Genomic DNA, 15649 nt, shown 5'->3' on the forward strand with positions numbered 1-15649 from the left:
TGACAAAAGAAAAGCAACAAAATAAATATTTTAATCTGTTAATTAATAGGACCTAATTATTAGTATTTCACCCTTAGCCTCTATATTCTTGTCTTTGCCTGAATTTTTTGTTCCCATGGCTGATATGCCCAGGAAAAGTGGAATCTGATCAAAACTCTCTGTGTTTTGGAGAATCTACAGTGAACATGCCTTTATGAGATTAAAACACTATAAACAGTTATTTCCCCTTTCCTTTAGCGGACTTGAATATCATGCACAAGCGAAATGAAGAGGTATATCATAATCCAGAGGCAAGACTATATGAAGATAAAAGGGGTATTGTTGACCTAACTTTGGCCTCCTCAAGACCTGAGAACTCAGAAGCATCTACAAATAAAATAGCAGGTTTTTAAGAATACTGTATTGCTCCTCTAACTATCCATAAGTCTTAGCGATCAAAATTCCATAGTTCTTTACCTCTTTCTGGCAGTCCTATGGTAGTGTTAGTGCTATCTGCCTGTGAAGTCAGTATCATGCTTCTTTCCCAAATTTCTTCATTGCTGTCACTGTGTGCTCTTAAAATCTTATCTGTCTTGTCAGTAATGATAACTAAAGCTGTTTTAGCCCTGAAGAGTCAAGATTAGTATATTAGTTTTCCAGATTTGGTGTTTTCTAATCCAATCTTCATGCATGTTTGTCTTATTTTTAAATGACAATAAAATACAGCTGTGTCGTAGGTGAGAATATGGAATAAAAGGAGATGGAAGGTCTTTAGGTGTATGATGTTAGAGGTTAAGGTGAAATTGGCACAGTAACTAGATTAACAAGTTCTAAAAAGTTACAGGTAAATTGGGTACATATGGAGCCCTGTGCACTGCCTCTGAGTTTTAGGGATTTTATTTTCATATTTTAAAACTAAGGCATCTTTATCTCCTTATGTTTTGTGAGACATCTGAATGAGAGCACTGTGTTACTCCAGACCTGTCCCTAGTTTAGGATGGGCAAAGGCCAGGATTAGTGATGATCTTCTCAATTCAGATTAGATGCTACTTTTCCTTATCCTGGTTGAATTGTTGCACTTCTGAATAAAGAATTACATGGTATTTGGGGCATGAATCTATTTTGCACTATTGCAATTCGGCATCCTTACCACTGACTTTTGTCCCTTCTGTCCCACCTCTCTTTATCCCCAACAGAGTGTATATTTAACCATTCAGTAAGAAGTGAAACAGAAAGGCTGATAAAGTAATAATATAAACCAGCCAAGAGCCTCCTGGTTAGCTCACTTACTTTGGGATCAGGAGGTGGTGAACATCAGTGATGGGAACATTATAGTCTTGCACCTTGGATTTGATCAGCCACGCAGTAGAGTGGCTTTGTGTATATTTTGGTGGATTTGCTTGCTTGGTTTTGTGTTTTTTTTTTTGTACACTGCCCTATTAAAAGAGGAACTTGCAGGATAGTAGCTGGTACACAGCAAGTGTTTTCCTTGATATTTTCCCTAGTAACTTGCCTGTCTTGTACCCATGCCTTCTAAATGGTATATGAAATTTATTCTGCTTTTTTATATGGAAGTAACTCCATCATGAAAGAGCCACATGTAAATTCAGTTATATTTTGGAAGGATTCAAGCACTGCTTCCATGTAAGGAAAAATAATCTCAAAGTGTACTCCTTGGTATGCAAACACATGTTTCTAAGGCTAGGCTGCAGCAGTAAACATGTGCATTCCTCTGGGAATACTTTTATGTGTTATTTATGCTTTCATCTGACTTGGGTGTTACCTCATTCACCATATAGGGAAATGTAATGTTCGTCTCAGCTCAGCGGAGCTATTGCTCTTGCACTTGCTTGAGGCACTGTCCTTCAGAGCAGACATGATATGAGTGAAGAACATGCTGCATGAACTGGAAAGTTAACACAACTTACTCTACTTTTCCTTTACTTCCTTTCTTTTTCCTCTGCTTCTTGTAGGGATTCTGTTCTGCAAAACCTGCTCTGTGTGGTATCTGAATTAATCCTCCTGTCTAGAGCTTTGGGGTCTGTATGGTTATGTCATGGTCGTAACTCAGGGCTAAAGGAAACCTGACACTTCAAACTTCATAGTACAGAAAGCACTTTATACTGGCAGAACTCAGTTCTCTGACTGCTTAGAATTTTATTTGCCAGTCTGGGGCTTTGCTTTTTGTAGCATCCTTTGCTCTTCTGTGTAAATATTTTTTCTGTTAGGATGCTCTGTTTTTAAAGAGTGAATAAACCTGAGGAACAGAACTGTGTGTTCTAAGTCAGAGGAATTGTAAGCAGTAAAGTTATGAGGCGTAAAGTATTTGCTATTCTAATTAACTTGTAGGTAATGTTCTTACATACTAAGCTGCAAATTGGACAGTAGAATAAATAACTTTAGTAGGTGTTATTTTGTAGAAATACAACTTGCTTGGATGGTATTAAACAGTTAAAACCTGGCAATTATTCCAGGCAGACAATGTAAGAACTTTTAAGCCCAGCTATAGCCTTGAGTTACGACTGTCATAAGCTTCCTTTTGAAACAAGTGTCTCAGATTCCCCCTTCTTCACTCTGGCTTGCTGTTATAAGTTCTGTTTGATTTTTATCTGTAAGCTTTTCCCTCCCTTAGGTGTTACATTTGCACAGGCCTCTCCTTTTGCTCGAGGTAATGTGTTTGGTGAACCTCCATCTCCAGAGCAGCTTAAGCGACAGGAATCCTACAAGAACTTCCTCCGTCTACAGGTGAATGCTCATGCCAGATATCATCTGGTGAAATAAATTGTAAAAAAAGGGTTTACAATCAGAGGAAATAATCACTGCCGACCAAAGACCTTACTTGTGCTATCATAGCCAATTCCAGTACACAAGAGGTGGACTAAAAGCTACATACTATTGAGTTTCTTAGATTTTGGCTTACATAATAGCATCACTTATACAAGCATTTCTTAACAGTTGGCTTCTTTAATCTAGACTCTATCTTTCTTTTTTTTTTGAAGTACAGCTCTCTAAATACAGTATTGAGTTCTGAAGCTGTACATACAGTACAGGTTTGCATACATAAATCACTGCAGAAGCAAAGATGTTTGCCTTTGGAAGTCTACATTATAAAAATGCACATTCATCAAAATGAAATGGTGATCAGTCATTGTGTAGTTATTTATTGATGGGTATATAAAACCTGATTGTTCTTCAACCAGCATATGTCTTCTGTCCATAATACTTCACATTTAATCTTATGCTGCATGACTTAAATATCAATGTAATTAAATACCATTATCAAGGAAATCAAAGATAATTTAAGTGACTACTAAAGTCATACAGTTAGTTTGATGTGGACCTGCTGAAAAGATCAAGGTTTTTTTCCATGCATAGGGCTGCAAAAAAGACCAAAGAATGGGCAGACCTTTTACTTCAGTAAGTCAGCACTTCATCTAATAATACTGTAATTTTGGAATGGAAAAAGTTAATTACCATATCTTTTTGGTTTCCCATCTTCCATTATTTAATCAGTGAATAAAAGTGTTACTCCAGCACATCTGGAATAGAGCAAGTGTTAGGAAATACTCTGTTTTTATTAGTAGTGTTTATAAGTAGTTTTCCTGTTGGGGGGTAGCTCCAATGGCCAAAAAGAAATAGTAAAATAGAATCTCATTTTAAAGGAATCCTGCAGCTGAAATATAGGACAGGCTCTAGGATTCTTTCAGTTGCACCATGCAGCTTTTGATTTTGCAAGTAGTTACTGCAAAAATGGTGGTAAATGTTGTTAATCAGATTACAATTGACAGTTGAATACTTCTTTGTTTTATTTTTAAGATTGAAGAGAAGAGACGTAGGGAAGAAGCAGAACGAGAAAAACTTAGAATGGAAGAAGAAAAAGAGGAAAAACGACTCGCAGAACAGAGGATGAGAATTCAAAAAGCATATGAAGAGGAACTAGAGGAGAGAAGGAGGAAAGAGGAGGAGGTGTAGTATTTTGATACTTTGCCTTCTTTCCATGCTAAACTAACCCTCTGTAATATTTGTTGTCTAGGATGGTAAGCTGAGAATTGTCCTGTGAATTGGTCTTTGCTTTTAAATGGGTCTGCATTAGGCAGAGGAGAGGTAGGAGATTGTCAGCATTAACTAGCACATTCTTCTCACTCTTTATGGTATACTACAATCTTGAAGTACTATTAATTCTTTAAAGAAAAAGTCTGTAGTTTTATAAATGACAGTGGTGCTCTCCTTTCTAAAAGAAATTGGTGGTGAGGCCAATAAAAAGCTTTGTCAAATTGGTGAATTAAAAAAATACCATCCCAGTCTTTTTCTTAAATCTAGCTCTCATGGAATTATTTGTAAAATGTAACTGTACAGGAATATTTTGTAAAGCCTTTTTTTGAATTGCCAAGGAGATATCTTTGAGATAAGAATACTGCTTGTTTTGGAAGAATGCCAAACAAATCTAGTGAATACTTTCCATGAAGGTAAACTCAACCCTAAATCAATACCTATTGATTTAGTTCAAACCCCGAATTTTTGTTTCTTGGGTTTGCATTTTAAAATAAATTTGCATAATTTAGACTATAATAAATAATTGTAGGAAGAGGACACAAGGCCATCAGAGAAGGAGGAGTCTTTCAGTACCCTGTGGGATTAGGAAAGATCAGTTTAGGATGTAGGACTTGAAAATTTCTAAGACAGAACGTTTAGCTTATATTCTAAATTCTCCTTTCCTGGTATGAACAGATTAGTTGGATGAGCCTTGTCTTCTGGATACTGGAGCTGGTCTAGCAGAGTAGGGAGCTAACTGGTGTCACTGCTATTCACAGTCACAAGACTAAAACTGAGACCAGATGATAATTTCTTTGTGGTCTTGTGATAATGTGGTGCATGTCTGCAGTATGTTTTGATTGAATCTGAATTTTTATAAATTACTCCTACAGTTTAGCCTTAGCTGATGGCAGATCTGGGGTCACAGACTGGTGTTTACAGAAGGTATTAGGAATTCTGTTTAATGATGTTAGCAAAGCCAGGGCTGCTGATGTTTAATAGTTGGAGGAGATATATTTTAATTTGAATATTTGAAGTCAGACTAATGAAATATGCTTTTTTATTTCATACTACATCACTTTGATGTGTAATTTTAACTTCTCAAAGAAAAAGAAAACAAAACTTCAGTAACTGAGTCTTTTTTAATTATTAAGTATTGATTATGTTACAGAGAAGATTGAAAAATAAGGAAGTAATTCAATTAGATGAAGAAAGAAAAAAAGAGGCAGAAAAACAAAGAAAAGAAAAAGAAGAAAAGCAAGAGGAACAACTTAGACAATATTTTGAGAAAGAAAGGATGGAAGAGGAAAAGAAGATGGTATGTTTAAGTGACTTTCTAAGATAACTTTTAAAAATAACTGGATTTTAAGGAAATCACATGATTTCTTAGATCTCTGCCTTCAGTGTTGTTCCCCTCTCAGTTTATCAAACTGCAGTATATTTCATGCACAAACAAGAACAGTTGATGGAAAAATCAGACATATTGCAGTAGAAATTTATCTTGTTGATCAAATTTGCATTAAAAAATAGTAAAATCAAGATTAATCTGCACTCAGTAGTTGATTTTTATATCTGCTGTGAAATACTGTGACCTGCATCTGCTGAGGTATAAATACCAATAAAATTGTTTATTAGAGGTCTGGTAGGACTGTTCATCTTGAACAATGGTGTTTTTGGTGATTTAATTATTTTCCTTTGACCTGGATGATGTAAGTCCATCACATAGAATTCTGATGGACAAAATCTAAGTAAATTATAAAACTGTCTCTTTCATAAAATTCCTACTAAATTTCTGTCATTTCTCTAAAATGGACAGATGGAAAGGAAGTGTCTAGAGGAAAAAAGATATGTAACTGAAATATAAGTTAAGGAAAAAAGCACCACAGCATAGAAAAAAGCATCAAAATTTCTATAGGTGGAGAACAAAAATCACATGAAATAATTTTTTGCAGTTTTTTTATGTGCTTAAGAACATTTTTTTCTGTCAAAGGGAAAACACTAACTAAACTTTACCTGTCCAAAATAACACTTCATTCAGAAACTGCAGGAATGTAATTTCAGTCTTGGTTTCTTCCCTGCAGTTGTCACGACAAGTTTCACCCATCATTCCTGCTCTTCAAAACAAATCAGGAAGGAGAGAAGAAAGGATTCCTTCTGCTGAGAGCCATCTATCTTACTATGCCCAAGTATGATATAGCAAACTTCTACTGGTTTATTTAAAACAATACAGTGCATGAAATCATGCCAGATTTTTAAAAGTTTGCCAGTTATTACTGGAATGCCATGGATAATGAGACAGTCTTTAAATTAATCAGTCTTGTAGCTCTGAAATTGAAGGTTAAATTTTATTCCAAGTACTGAAGAATTTGTTTTGGCACTGTGTTGTTTTAATTTTTTTGCTGCATGCGCATTTTCTGTAGGAATGAGTACCTCATTTTGGAGAGGACATATGCTGTCCAGACCCTTACCAGGGGTCTCTAATGATCTCAAGATACAGGATAAGAAAGTTTACATATAATCTAGCAGCTCACCATGTTCACTCACAGAAGAACTTAGCTCAGGCATGAAGTTTAATGTTGATTCGTAGCTACTGACGTTATTGTGTAATCTTTCTTTTTAAAGGTATGAGAAGATTATAACTGGTAATATGCTTTGCTTTCTTCTCTGCATCACTAATGAGTTACAGTAGTGGTTCTGAGACCACTTATTTGTTTACTTGATAATCTTCTCTGGGGTTTTTTTGGCTTTTTAAAGAAACTTCTAGAAGAGAGTAGATTAAATAATTGTTTATGATATTTGAATCTCAGGCTACACTTCTGTCTTTTTATTGAAAAAGTGTGTGTTTGTTTTTTACCAACTCTCTGTCTGAACTGGGCTAAACAATTTATAGTGCAGTTTCAGAGAATATTTTATGTCACACTTTAAAACTTATTAAAACCATTGCTTTCCCTAAATGTGAAGCATGCTCTGGAGGTAGGTAATTTTATTTCTTTAGCTGTACTTGTTACAGGTTTGTTTAGATTTCTGAATAGTGCATTATAGGTATTGTCACAGTGATTTGGATTATACATTTAAAGACCAGATTTAAAAAACCTTATGCATTCACAACCTGTAAGGTTACTGTTCTGTCTTCCAACTGTTAATGTAAATTGGATGTAAAGTAAGGAAATAAAATGTACTGTAATTCCTTCCTTTTACAAATCAACATTTCATGTTCATGATGATCACCAGGATCCTGCACAGCTGAGAGCTCCCTCTCCACCTGTCCCTGCTAGAAGGAATCAGTTGCGTTCATTGGGTGGGTATTCCCCGTTATTGCAAGCTCGCTTTCTATTACAACAAAACTGTTCTCAGTCCCAGTTCCTTTCTTGCCTGCAAAAGAATAGTCCTTTGAAGTTTGCATTTCTATCTAGGTGTTTTCTCTCTCTTAGTACTATCAATGTATTAACGTGGTGTGTCTGAAGTTTTAAGACAAAATAAAAATGCGTTTATTATGTGTCATCCTAAGGAAATATTTTTTTGTAAAAACTCTGATAATGCAATAGTCTGCATGGGAAGTTCTGGATGTCTTGGAATAGTGACCAGAATATTGCAAAATGGGACCAGAATATTGCAAAATGGGAGAGTTTTGGATTGGCTGAGTTAGGGATTAGAGTGTAGAGCATTGCAGTCCTAACTCTTAAATTCTAGCTACCTTTGTTAATCTGCCTAATCCTCTCCTCATTCCTCAGAGCTTTCACTGATGGTTCTAAAATTCAAATGTGCTGGAAGGATCTCCTTTGCTTTTTTTATATTAGTTATCCTGGCAATATGTGGGTGGAAAGCAGTATTTTTTCTGCTGATACTTTTTTTACAAGTATATAAGAAACAACACATGGAATGTAGCAGTAAATGATGTCCTACAAATGCTAGCCTGCAGCAGAAAGTACCTGGGGCCATTCTGGGGAGTTGTGGATTTTCCACTAAATGGAAGGCAGAGTGGTTCTTAATGCAGCCATTGGAAATTGACTCAGACCATCTTTCAGGAGAGAAATAAAGACAAAAACTAGTAAGACTTGCTTGCCTGGTAAGTTCTGGACACTAAAATCTAAAAGTCAGTAAAATATCTACTTATAAGTATGTTATTTGGAAAATGAGGAATTTCTTAAACTGGTTTAACTTGTGGAGGAATGCTGTCCTGACCACAAAAAACCAGTGTAGACAGATAACCCTAACCCTATCCCACTTTTGAGTAAGGAAAAAAAATTATATTGAATGCTTGCAGATACTACTTCAGTTCCTGTTATCTGAGAACTGTGTAGGCTTGCATATTTCAAAATAATGCTATTTACTGGCAACACCCACTTGTATTCCATAGCCTTTACTTTTTTAAGTATAGTGAAACATTTCCAGTGACATTTGTGTGTTTTCTGCTGTTCAGGGGTTCTAGTCCTTGTGCTGTCTCAAAATAAAAACTCTGATCTAATTTCTAGTGTATGAAATGTTGCAATTCTTGTGTCCTTGTTTTAAGTAACAGTCCTTGTTTTAATTAACATTTCATTATATCTGGTTTTCCCTTTATTTTTTACTTATGTTTATAAGTAGGCAGCAACATTGCTCTGACACTCCTTATTTTTAAATTATTTGTGCTAAATTCCAGAGGAAAGGAAGAATGTGATAAATGAATTATCAGAGATGAGGAAACAGCTTCGAAGTGAGGAGAGGCGACTGCAGGAACAGTTGCAAAATGTGTCCAGTCATGATAATGTACCAATTACATGGTAGGAATTTAATCTTCTGTTTTAAAAGCTAGATTTTTCAGAGGAACTTAGAGTTACTTTGTATTATTAGCTAGTATTAGTTGTCCAATATACATGAGTGGAATGAAAATATAAAGGTAGAACTGCTATATAAAATATTTTAATTTTTTTTTTCTACTGTGTTTGGGTTTTTTCCAAGACTCTTGCTGAAATTTGTTGTAAGAATGGCTGTACTGGTGAGATAGGAAGTTGCAATGCTCTGTCTTGAAGAGTGGTCTAAAACAGATGTCTAAGGCAGAATTTTATCTCATTACTTTTTTCCTAGGGCATAATTTGTGCCTGTAAACTGCAGTACTAGGATATAGAATATAGCTAGTATATAGCTGCCAAATATGCTTATGAATACCATACTGTTGTGGAAGTACTTTCTTTCTTACTGAAAAATCATGTTCTCTTTATTTAATAAATTTGGGTTGCTTCCAAAATGTATTAGTTGATCATACCAATTAGCTGGAAAAGACTCATCTAATTACCAGTCTTAGTTCCACTCTGTAAAGTATGAGGGTTTGTTTTATTTTAAGTAGGTTATCTCTTTTTATAACACAGTACCCAGTGTTATTACCCTCAAATTTATTTTCCTGTTTTGATAGCTTTATTTAAAGATAAAAGATCTGAACTTTATCAATATTATATTTCCATCCAACTCATTAATATTCTGGTGTTAAATTGCATTCTGCTTGCTTGACAAACCTTTCAAGCTGGAGGAGAGAGAAGAATCCAAGGGACATATTTGAGATGGCCAGGCTTCGTCTGCAGGCTCCAGTTCGGCAACCTTCCTTAAAGGAGGCACAAGATCCTGTCAATATACAGAATATCTGGGAATTTAATGAACTTAAATACAAAGGCAGGTAGATCTTCTTATTACTGATAAAGAAGGATAGGGAAACATCTGTCCTTTTCATCCATCTTCCATTCCACACAGGATTTAAAGACAAAAATAAAAATCAGGCTCTTCATGAACTGCTGACCATGCAACGCACTTTGTGGTCAGTACTTTGTGTGTGTGTGTGTGTCTCTCTGTGAGGCTGTTCCTGCAGTTCCACGGAATTCTTGGCATCACAACGCTGCATCATCACTCAGTGCACTCACCTATCTTCTAGTCCCTGCTGCTTAAACTTGTTGTGCATTTGATATCATGGTGTTACTGAAAATAGATTGAATTGGACTTTTTTACCCACCAACAAATTATGTTTCTGTGTAACTTTCTGTTTCTTCTTTACCAGAAAAAATATATTTTTAATATAGTAAAATAGTAAAATCTTTGCTAAGTTGCTCATCCTCTTGGTCATTGTCACTATTGTTTTTTAATGACTTTGTAGCTATTTCTTTAAAAATGCTTTTCAGAAATGTTGATTTCGGGAAAAAATGTAAATTTCATATCTTTGCTCTAGATCCTGAAACACGTATGGGCTTGAGGCACATGTATCCTGATCCTCCAAAAGATGACCAGACTCTAGAGATTCAACAGCAGGCACTGTTGAGGGAGCAACAGAAGAAACTTGACAGAATGAGAATGAGGAGAGAAACAGAAAGTAAGGAATGAATGTTCTGAGATAAACAAAAATCCTTGAAAGAATGTGTTTTGTATTTGATAAGAATTAAAACCCACTAGCTCTAGTTTTACTTCTTTCAAGTGCACTGTCAGCACTGCAGTACAAAACAGTTAAAGATTAGAATACTGAAATTCTATCATAATGTAAGCATAAAAAAGTTGAGTGTTTGGAGGAGCTTTTGTGGTTTTGTATTTATTTTTGGGATTTTGTTCAGTATGTGTTTTGTTCAGTATCCTGTTGAGTGTTAAAGATGATTCCTGTTCTATCTTGGACAGATGTGCTGGTGTTCAAGCAATGTGTGCAATACTGCTTATGGATAATAGAACATCACAGTTGCAAATAAGCATATCTATACCATGTTCTGTGTTAATTATATGGTTGTGACTATAATTTAATGTCTAAATGGAATGTATAGGGTTGACTTCAGTCTTCCTCTTTGTGAGATTGATTGAAATGCTGAAAAATAATGCACCAGCTTCAGCTGAGATCTCTCTGGGGCTTGGTTCTGGTTTTCCACCATTAGAATATTTTTTTAATAGACCAGTCTGAGAAAGTTTTCATTTAATGTTTTCTGCAGAGAAACCTCCACCATCATGAAAGCAAATTTGCCCTTCCCATTAATTTCAAGCATAAGCCGTCATTTAGACTTCTGCTAATGAAAAATGTAGGCTCATGATGACGTCCAAGGAAAGGCCTCTTCAGAGTAACTTAGATTAATTGATAGACAGGCAGCTGATTTTTATAAGTATTTTCTACTGATGCTTCTAGAGGATGCTTGAACAGCTTTTCCTCTTTCTCTCTCCGACTGCTTTACAACATCATTTAACTTTATAGTCTGTCACTGCGTACTGAGCAAGAGAATTAGTTGCCATCTCTCTGTTTCCAGTTTATTTTCCTCAGAGACAAGTTCATCATATTCTGAAAATAGAGGAGTGGTTTTATTGTCTGATTTAAGGCAGAAAGAAAGATGAATTAAAGCAGTATTATGTACTTTTGTTCTGTGGGTGAAATAATGTGGCAAAGGGATACCTTTTTTCCCACTCTGTGTGTAAGTGTTCTTTGCCTTACATGCTTTTCATACAGTTTTCCCTCTGATACGTTTGTTTTTCTCTTTATGTGAAAGAGGAGTATGTTGGCTGTTAATAGAACTATAAACTGAGGAATCAGTGTTTTAAATGTCCCAAGTTTTTAAGTGCTAGCTGTGTCCCTATAAATGAGGCAGTCTTTTACAGACTTTTGGATGATTATTATTCTGGGGGATGGGAGGGAAAGCCCCAGGGGCAGGTTTGATGTTGCTGTGCTGCAGTGCTGGGTGCTGCTGGGTGCTGGAGCAGTGTCAGGAATGGGCTGGGTGTCAGCCCAGCAGGACTGACAGCCCATGTGCTCTGATGCTGGACACAAGGTCAGCTACACACTGAGTAAGGTTTTGTTTCTTGCATTTCTGCCTCAAAAACAATCTAATTAAATAATTTATTTGAAAACTTAAACTAAATAAGAAAAGTAACTTCAGTTCTGCTTCTTTGCATTTCCAGCACGCATTCAGTCATTGTTAGCTTAACTTTCAGGATGGTTCTCTATGCTCTCCAGAACGGAGTTTTTTATCCCTAGATAAAAGCATATATATTCTTATCACTTTCCTCTGTGGAATGATCTCTGTCTAGTTCAGCCTCTCTTTGAAAGCTGGAAGTGGGGTGTGCTCAGCATGTTGAATGTGCATTTACTCTTGGGGCTTTCTGCAGTCCCTGTTGTGGTTGTTACTCCCTGCCAGGAGCCAAAAACCAGATTAGAAATAATACACTACAGATTACTGTTTGATTTCTCTGATTCTACTTAGATTTACATAAGGAAACTGGAATAATTGTTGTATTCAAATGTTTTAAAAACTCATTCATTCATTACAATTTATGTATATTTAAAGATGTAATGCATACTGGTCTATTTTTGCAACAATAAGCTGATAAAATATGTTTTGTTATTAGCTGTTTTTATGTCAACCCTCTTGTTTTTTCTCTTGTCTATGTAGCTTTTGTTGATCAAGATGATTCTGCTTTGGATAGCTACCCACAAACCATGGGCCTGGTAAGAATAGAAGTTTTTTTATTATATTAATTTTTCAAGTGTGAGAAATATTGTGTCTTTCACTGATTTGGAGAAATAAATAACACTTAACAAGGCAGCAAGCTTATTTACTTCTTTTTCTTGTCCACACAAGCGACAGCTTCTTTAAACTTGACATACAAGTTGCTTATCTGTGTATACAGAGATGGCCTGATTTTATAACTCTCTTCGTTTTATATTCATTGGTACTTATTTTATATTCATATGTTAAATTCCTGCTAGGTTTAAGTGATGCACTTAGCAGTCAAGAATTGGATCTGTTCTCAGATGGGACATTTATTTTCTGACTCAGTGAAAAGAGCAAAATAAAGTGCTATCAAATTAGAATTCTGCACTAACCCAAAATACTGAATAACAGAGTTCAACTGCGTTTCATGGTAGTGTGATGAAAAACAGGAGACTGTGCAACAGCAAAGACATTACAGGATAATACTGTAACTAAATGCAGAAATGAAAGAGTATTTATTTTTAAAAAATCACATTTATGCTCTTCATACTTGTAATTTAATGCCTGAAATTCTCATTCAGAGCAATGCTTTACAGTAAAAGATTTGTTTTCTCTTATTCTGTTTCCTCTGATAGTTTCTACTGCTTTGATTTTAGAGTGGTTTTAAACATAAATTATTCCACAGTAGGATTTCTGTAACGAATGGTTGCAACTATGCAGTGAACTTCGAGTATTGGTCTTAGTGCTTGATATTGTGATGTAGAAATTTGTTATTTTAATGCTTTAATGTCAAAGATTGTATGTGGTGGGATAACTGAAACATAAGGAATCATTCTTCATTTGATCAATACTTCATACAAACCTTAAGTGCAAAGCTCACTTCAGGCACTGACTGTTCTGAACCTCCTGCAGAGTGACAAGGATCAATTTCTTTCTTGATGGAAATGTCTGTGTTACACAAATCACTACAACAGTTGCCTTGTGTAGGCAATTTCAGCGAATGGGACTTCTACAGAAAAATAAAAAAAAATCCCTGGTGCTTAAAAAGAATATGAGTTATTTAAAAATGTGTTGGGTTTTTAGAACCATAGAGTCCGGGGTAGTAGAATATTAACACTGTAGAGCTGCTCTTTACTTTGCAGAAGTTTGGCAATTAATTTACATTAATTATCATTTGGCCTCAGAAATATATAGAGGCCTCTGTATTTCCATTTTTTCTGTTTCACTTTTGTAGTTCAGAAACGAATCTAATGAATTCCAGAAAAATTCACTGTTGGAATCGGACAGCGCTTTTATTGGTGAGTTTATACCTCCCTTTAACCATGTTGTGAGTGCACAGACACATGGTTTAGTCTAATGCTGTGTCTCTAAAATGATTATTACTGTTTTAAAAGTTGCAGTGGTTGTAGCTATGGTGACTTGTTTGAAGTATTAGGAAGTAATGTCTCCAAATTAAAATGAAATTTTACTGCAATGAATCAGTGTATATCATACCTGGATTTAATGATGCTGCTCAGTTGCCCTTTACCACCTTACATCTTTTCATGAGAAAGCATCTTTCTCTGTTCTTCATGCTTCTTCTGGGATGTTAATCTTATTAAGGGGCTTTTTTTGCCATCTTCCCAGCTTTGGATAAGGAAAAGCTAATGATTATTCAGGAAATGTGTTACAATGGTAGCATAGGCAATGCTTTTCTATTGTTCTGCTGCAAATAATATAATTTATTGGCAATCACAGCTTACAATTGCAATCTGTCCACAGTGAAATGTAAAAGTCTTAGACAGCGATTCTTTTCATGGTTATTCTTTTGATTTACAAGCATGCTTGATTTTAAGTATGATTATATGGGTATAAAATAGCAATTCATTCCAAATTAGTCACTTTTCTACTGTTCACATATTATTTCATTTCACTTGCAACATCATACTTACAGATGTTGTCACTTATTCATCATCTGAAGTCAATGATTTTTAGTTTTCTAAAGATTTTTGTATGGACTGCCTCATGTAATGTCTCTTTATTCAACCTTTATAGGCATGGATATAAAAGTGCTGTTTTATTTCCAGTCACTCGAAATAACAAGGCTAGAAAAACCCAACCAGCTCAGGCCTCTACATGTTATTTTCCATTAGCAGGCATTGCTGAATGTATATTGAAATTTCTTTCAGTGATCTATGGGAAATCATCTTGCAAGGTTTTTATTCTGTGCTGTAGGGGAGATGCAGTAGAGTCCTCCAGGTACTTTTAAATGAAACAGTGTTTCTATAAACTGATGATTGTTATCTCTGGATTTGGTTAAAAGCAGAGTTTTCCATTTGAAATGTATTCAAGCCTATTCTGTTAACGTGCAAGTCCTGCAGTACAGGATAGAACCTGGCATGTGGAAGAGCACAGGTGGGGCTTTCAGCCTTGTTCAGTGCACTTGGTTCTCTCTGTAGTCTGCAATACCTTCCTTTTCAGGTTAGGGATTACTGTGTAGTAGTACAGCCCAATGGTGAAAGGATGCCTCAGGAGAGCCCATCAGTCTAGGATGGGGCCAAATCTCCCACCTCAGCCAGGACAGGCTCATGGAGAGGAACACAAGATGCAGGCAGACATGCAGGACTCTTCCAGCTTCCAGTGACCTGCAGCTGGTTGCATTTCATGAGTCTTGCTAAGCTGGGCCTTTCATAGGTTGTCTTTCACGAACGGGAATCAGCATTTTTGAATCCCTGTTTACCATCAGCTGTATTGTGTGGATAAATATCCAACCTGTGCCTTCTGTGAACTATGTCCTTTCATCTGCTCTGAGTCTGCCAACTCTGTAATGGGGTGCTCTTGGTTTTACTCACCACTTTCATGAGGTTCAGGATATTTATAGTCCTCTCACCCTTTTCCTTCTTCTCCCCATCCAGCTGGTACTTGCAGTTTAATGAGGTGTTGCAGTTAACCTAGCATATTATTTATTCTCCCCCCACTTTTTTTCCCTTCCCCTCCCCCGCTCATTTATGACTGATGAAAACCATGTTCTTCAATAGTGAGCTGTATGCATTACCTAAAAATGTGTTATCTTTTGCATTAGTTGGGCTTTATAAATAGCTACTAACATTCTGGATATGCATCTGGTGACTTCCATCCCTGAAGTGAGAATTAAAAACTATCATTATCTGTGGGCTTCCTTCTCTGTGAGTTGTGCTGCTTACATTGTCTGTGGGTCTTTTGTGAAATACAGGGGATGTGTT

General features: G+C 35.9%; 1 protein-coding gene across 4 annotated transcripts in view; it reads left to right on the plus strand.

Moving 5' to 3' along the window:
• The window catches only part of CSPP1 (centrosome and spindle pole associated protein 1), a 61754-nt gene that overhangs the window by 39179 nt on the left and 6926 nt on the right, over window positions 1–15649 (plus strand). For all 4 annotated transcript variants that reach the window (XM_069004902.1, XM_069004904.1, XM_069004905.1 and 1 more), the window contains 11 exons: window positions 238–384; window positions 2612–2724; window positions 3796–3945; window positions 5183–5329; window positions 6093–6197; window positions 7243–7309; window positions 8651–8771; window positions 9509–9654; window positions 10202–10342; window positions 12387–12442; window positions 13663–13726. In XM_069004902.1, coding sequence (XP_068861003.1) covers window positions 238–384; window positions 2612–2724; window positions 3796–3945; window positions 5183–5329; window positions 6093–6197; window positions 7243–7309; window positions 8651–8771; window positions 9509–9654; window positions 10202–10342; window positions 12387–12442; window positions 13663–13726 — 1257 coding nt within the window. The remainder of the gene's footprint in view (window positions 1–237; window positions 385–2611; window positions 2725–3795; window positions 3946–5182; window positions 5330–6092; window positions 6198–7242; window positions 7310–8650; window positions 8772–9508; window positions 9655–10201; window positions 10343–12386; window positions 12443–13662; window positions 13727–15649) is intronic.

The sequence above is a fragment of the Aphelocoma coerulescens genome, chromosome 2 (genome assembly GCF_041296385.1).
Source record: "Aphelocoma coerulescens isolate FSJ_1873_10779 chromosome 2, UR_Acoe_1.0, whole genome shotgun sequence".
NCBI lineage: Eukaryota > Metazoa > Chordata > Aves > Passeriformes > Corvidae > Aphelocoma > Aphelocoma coerulescens.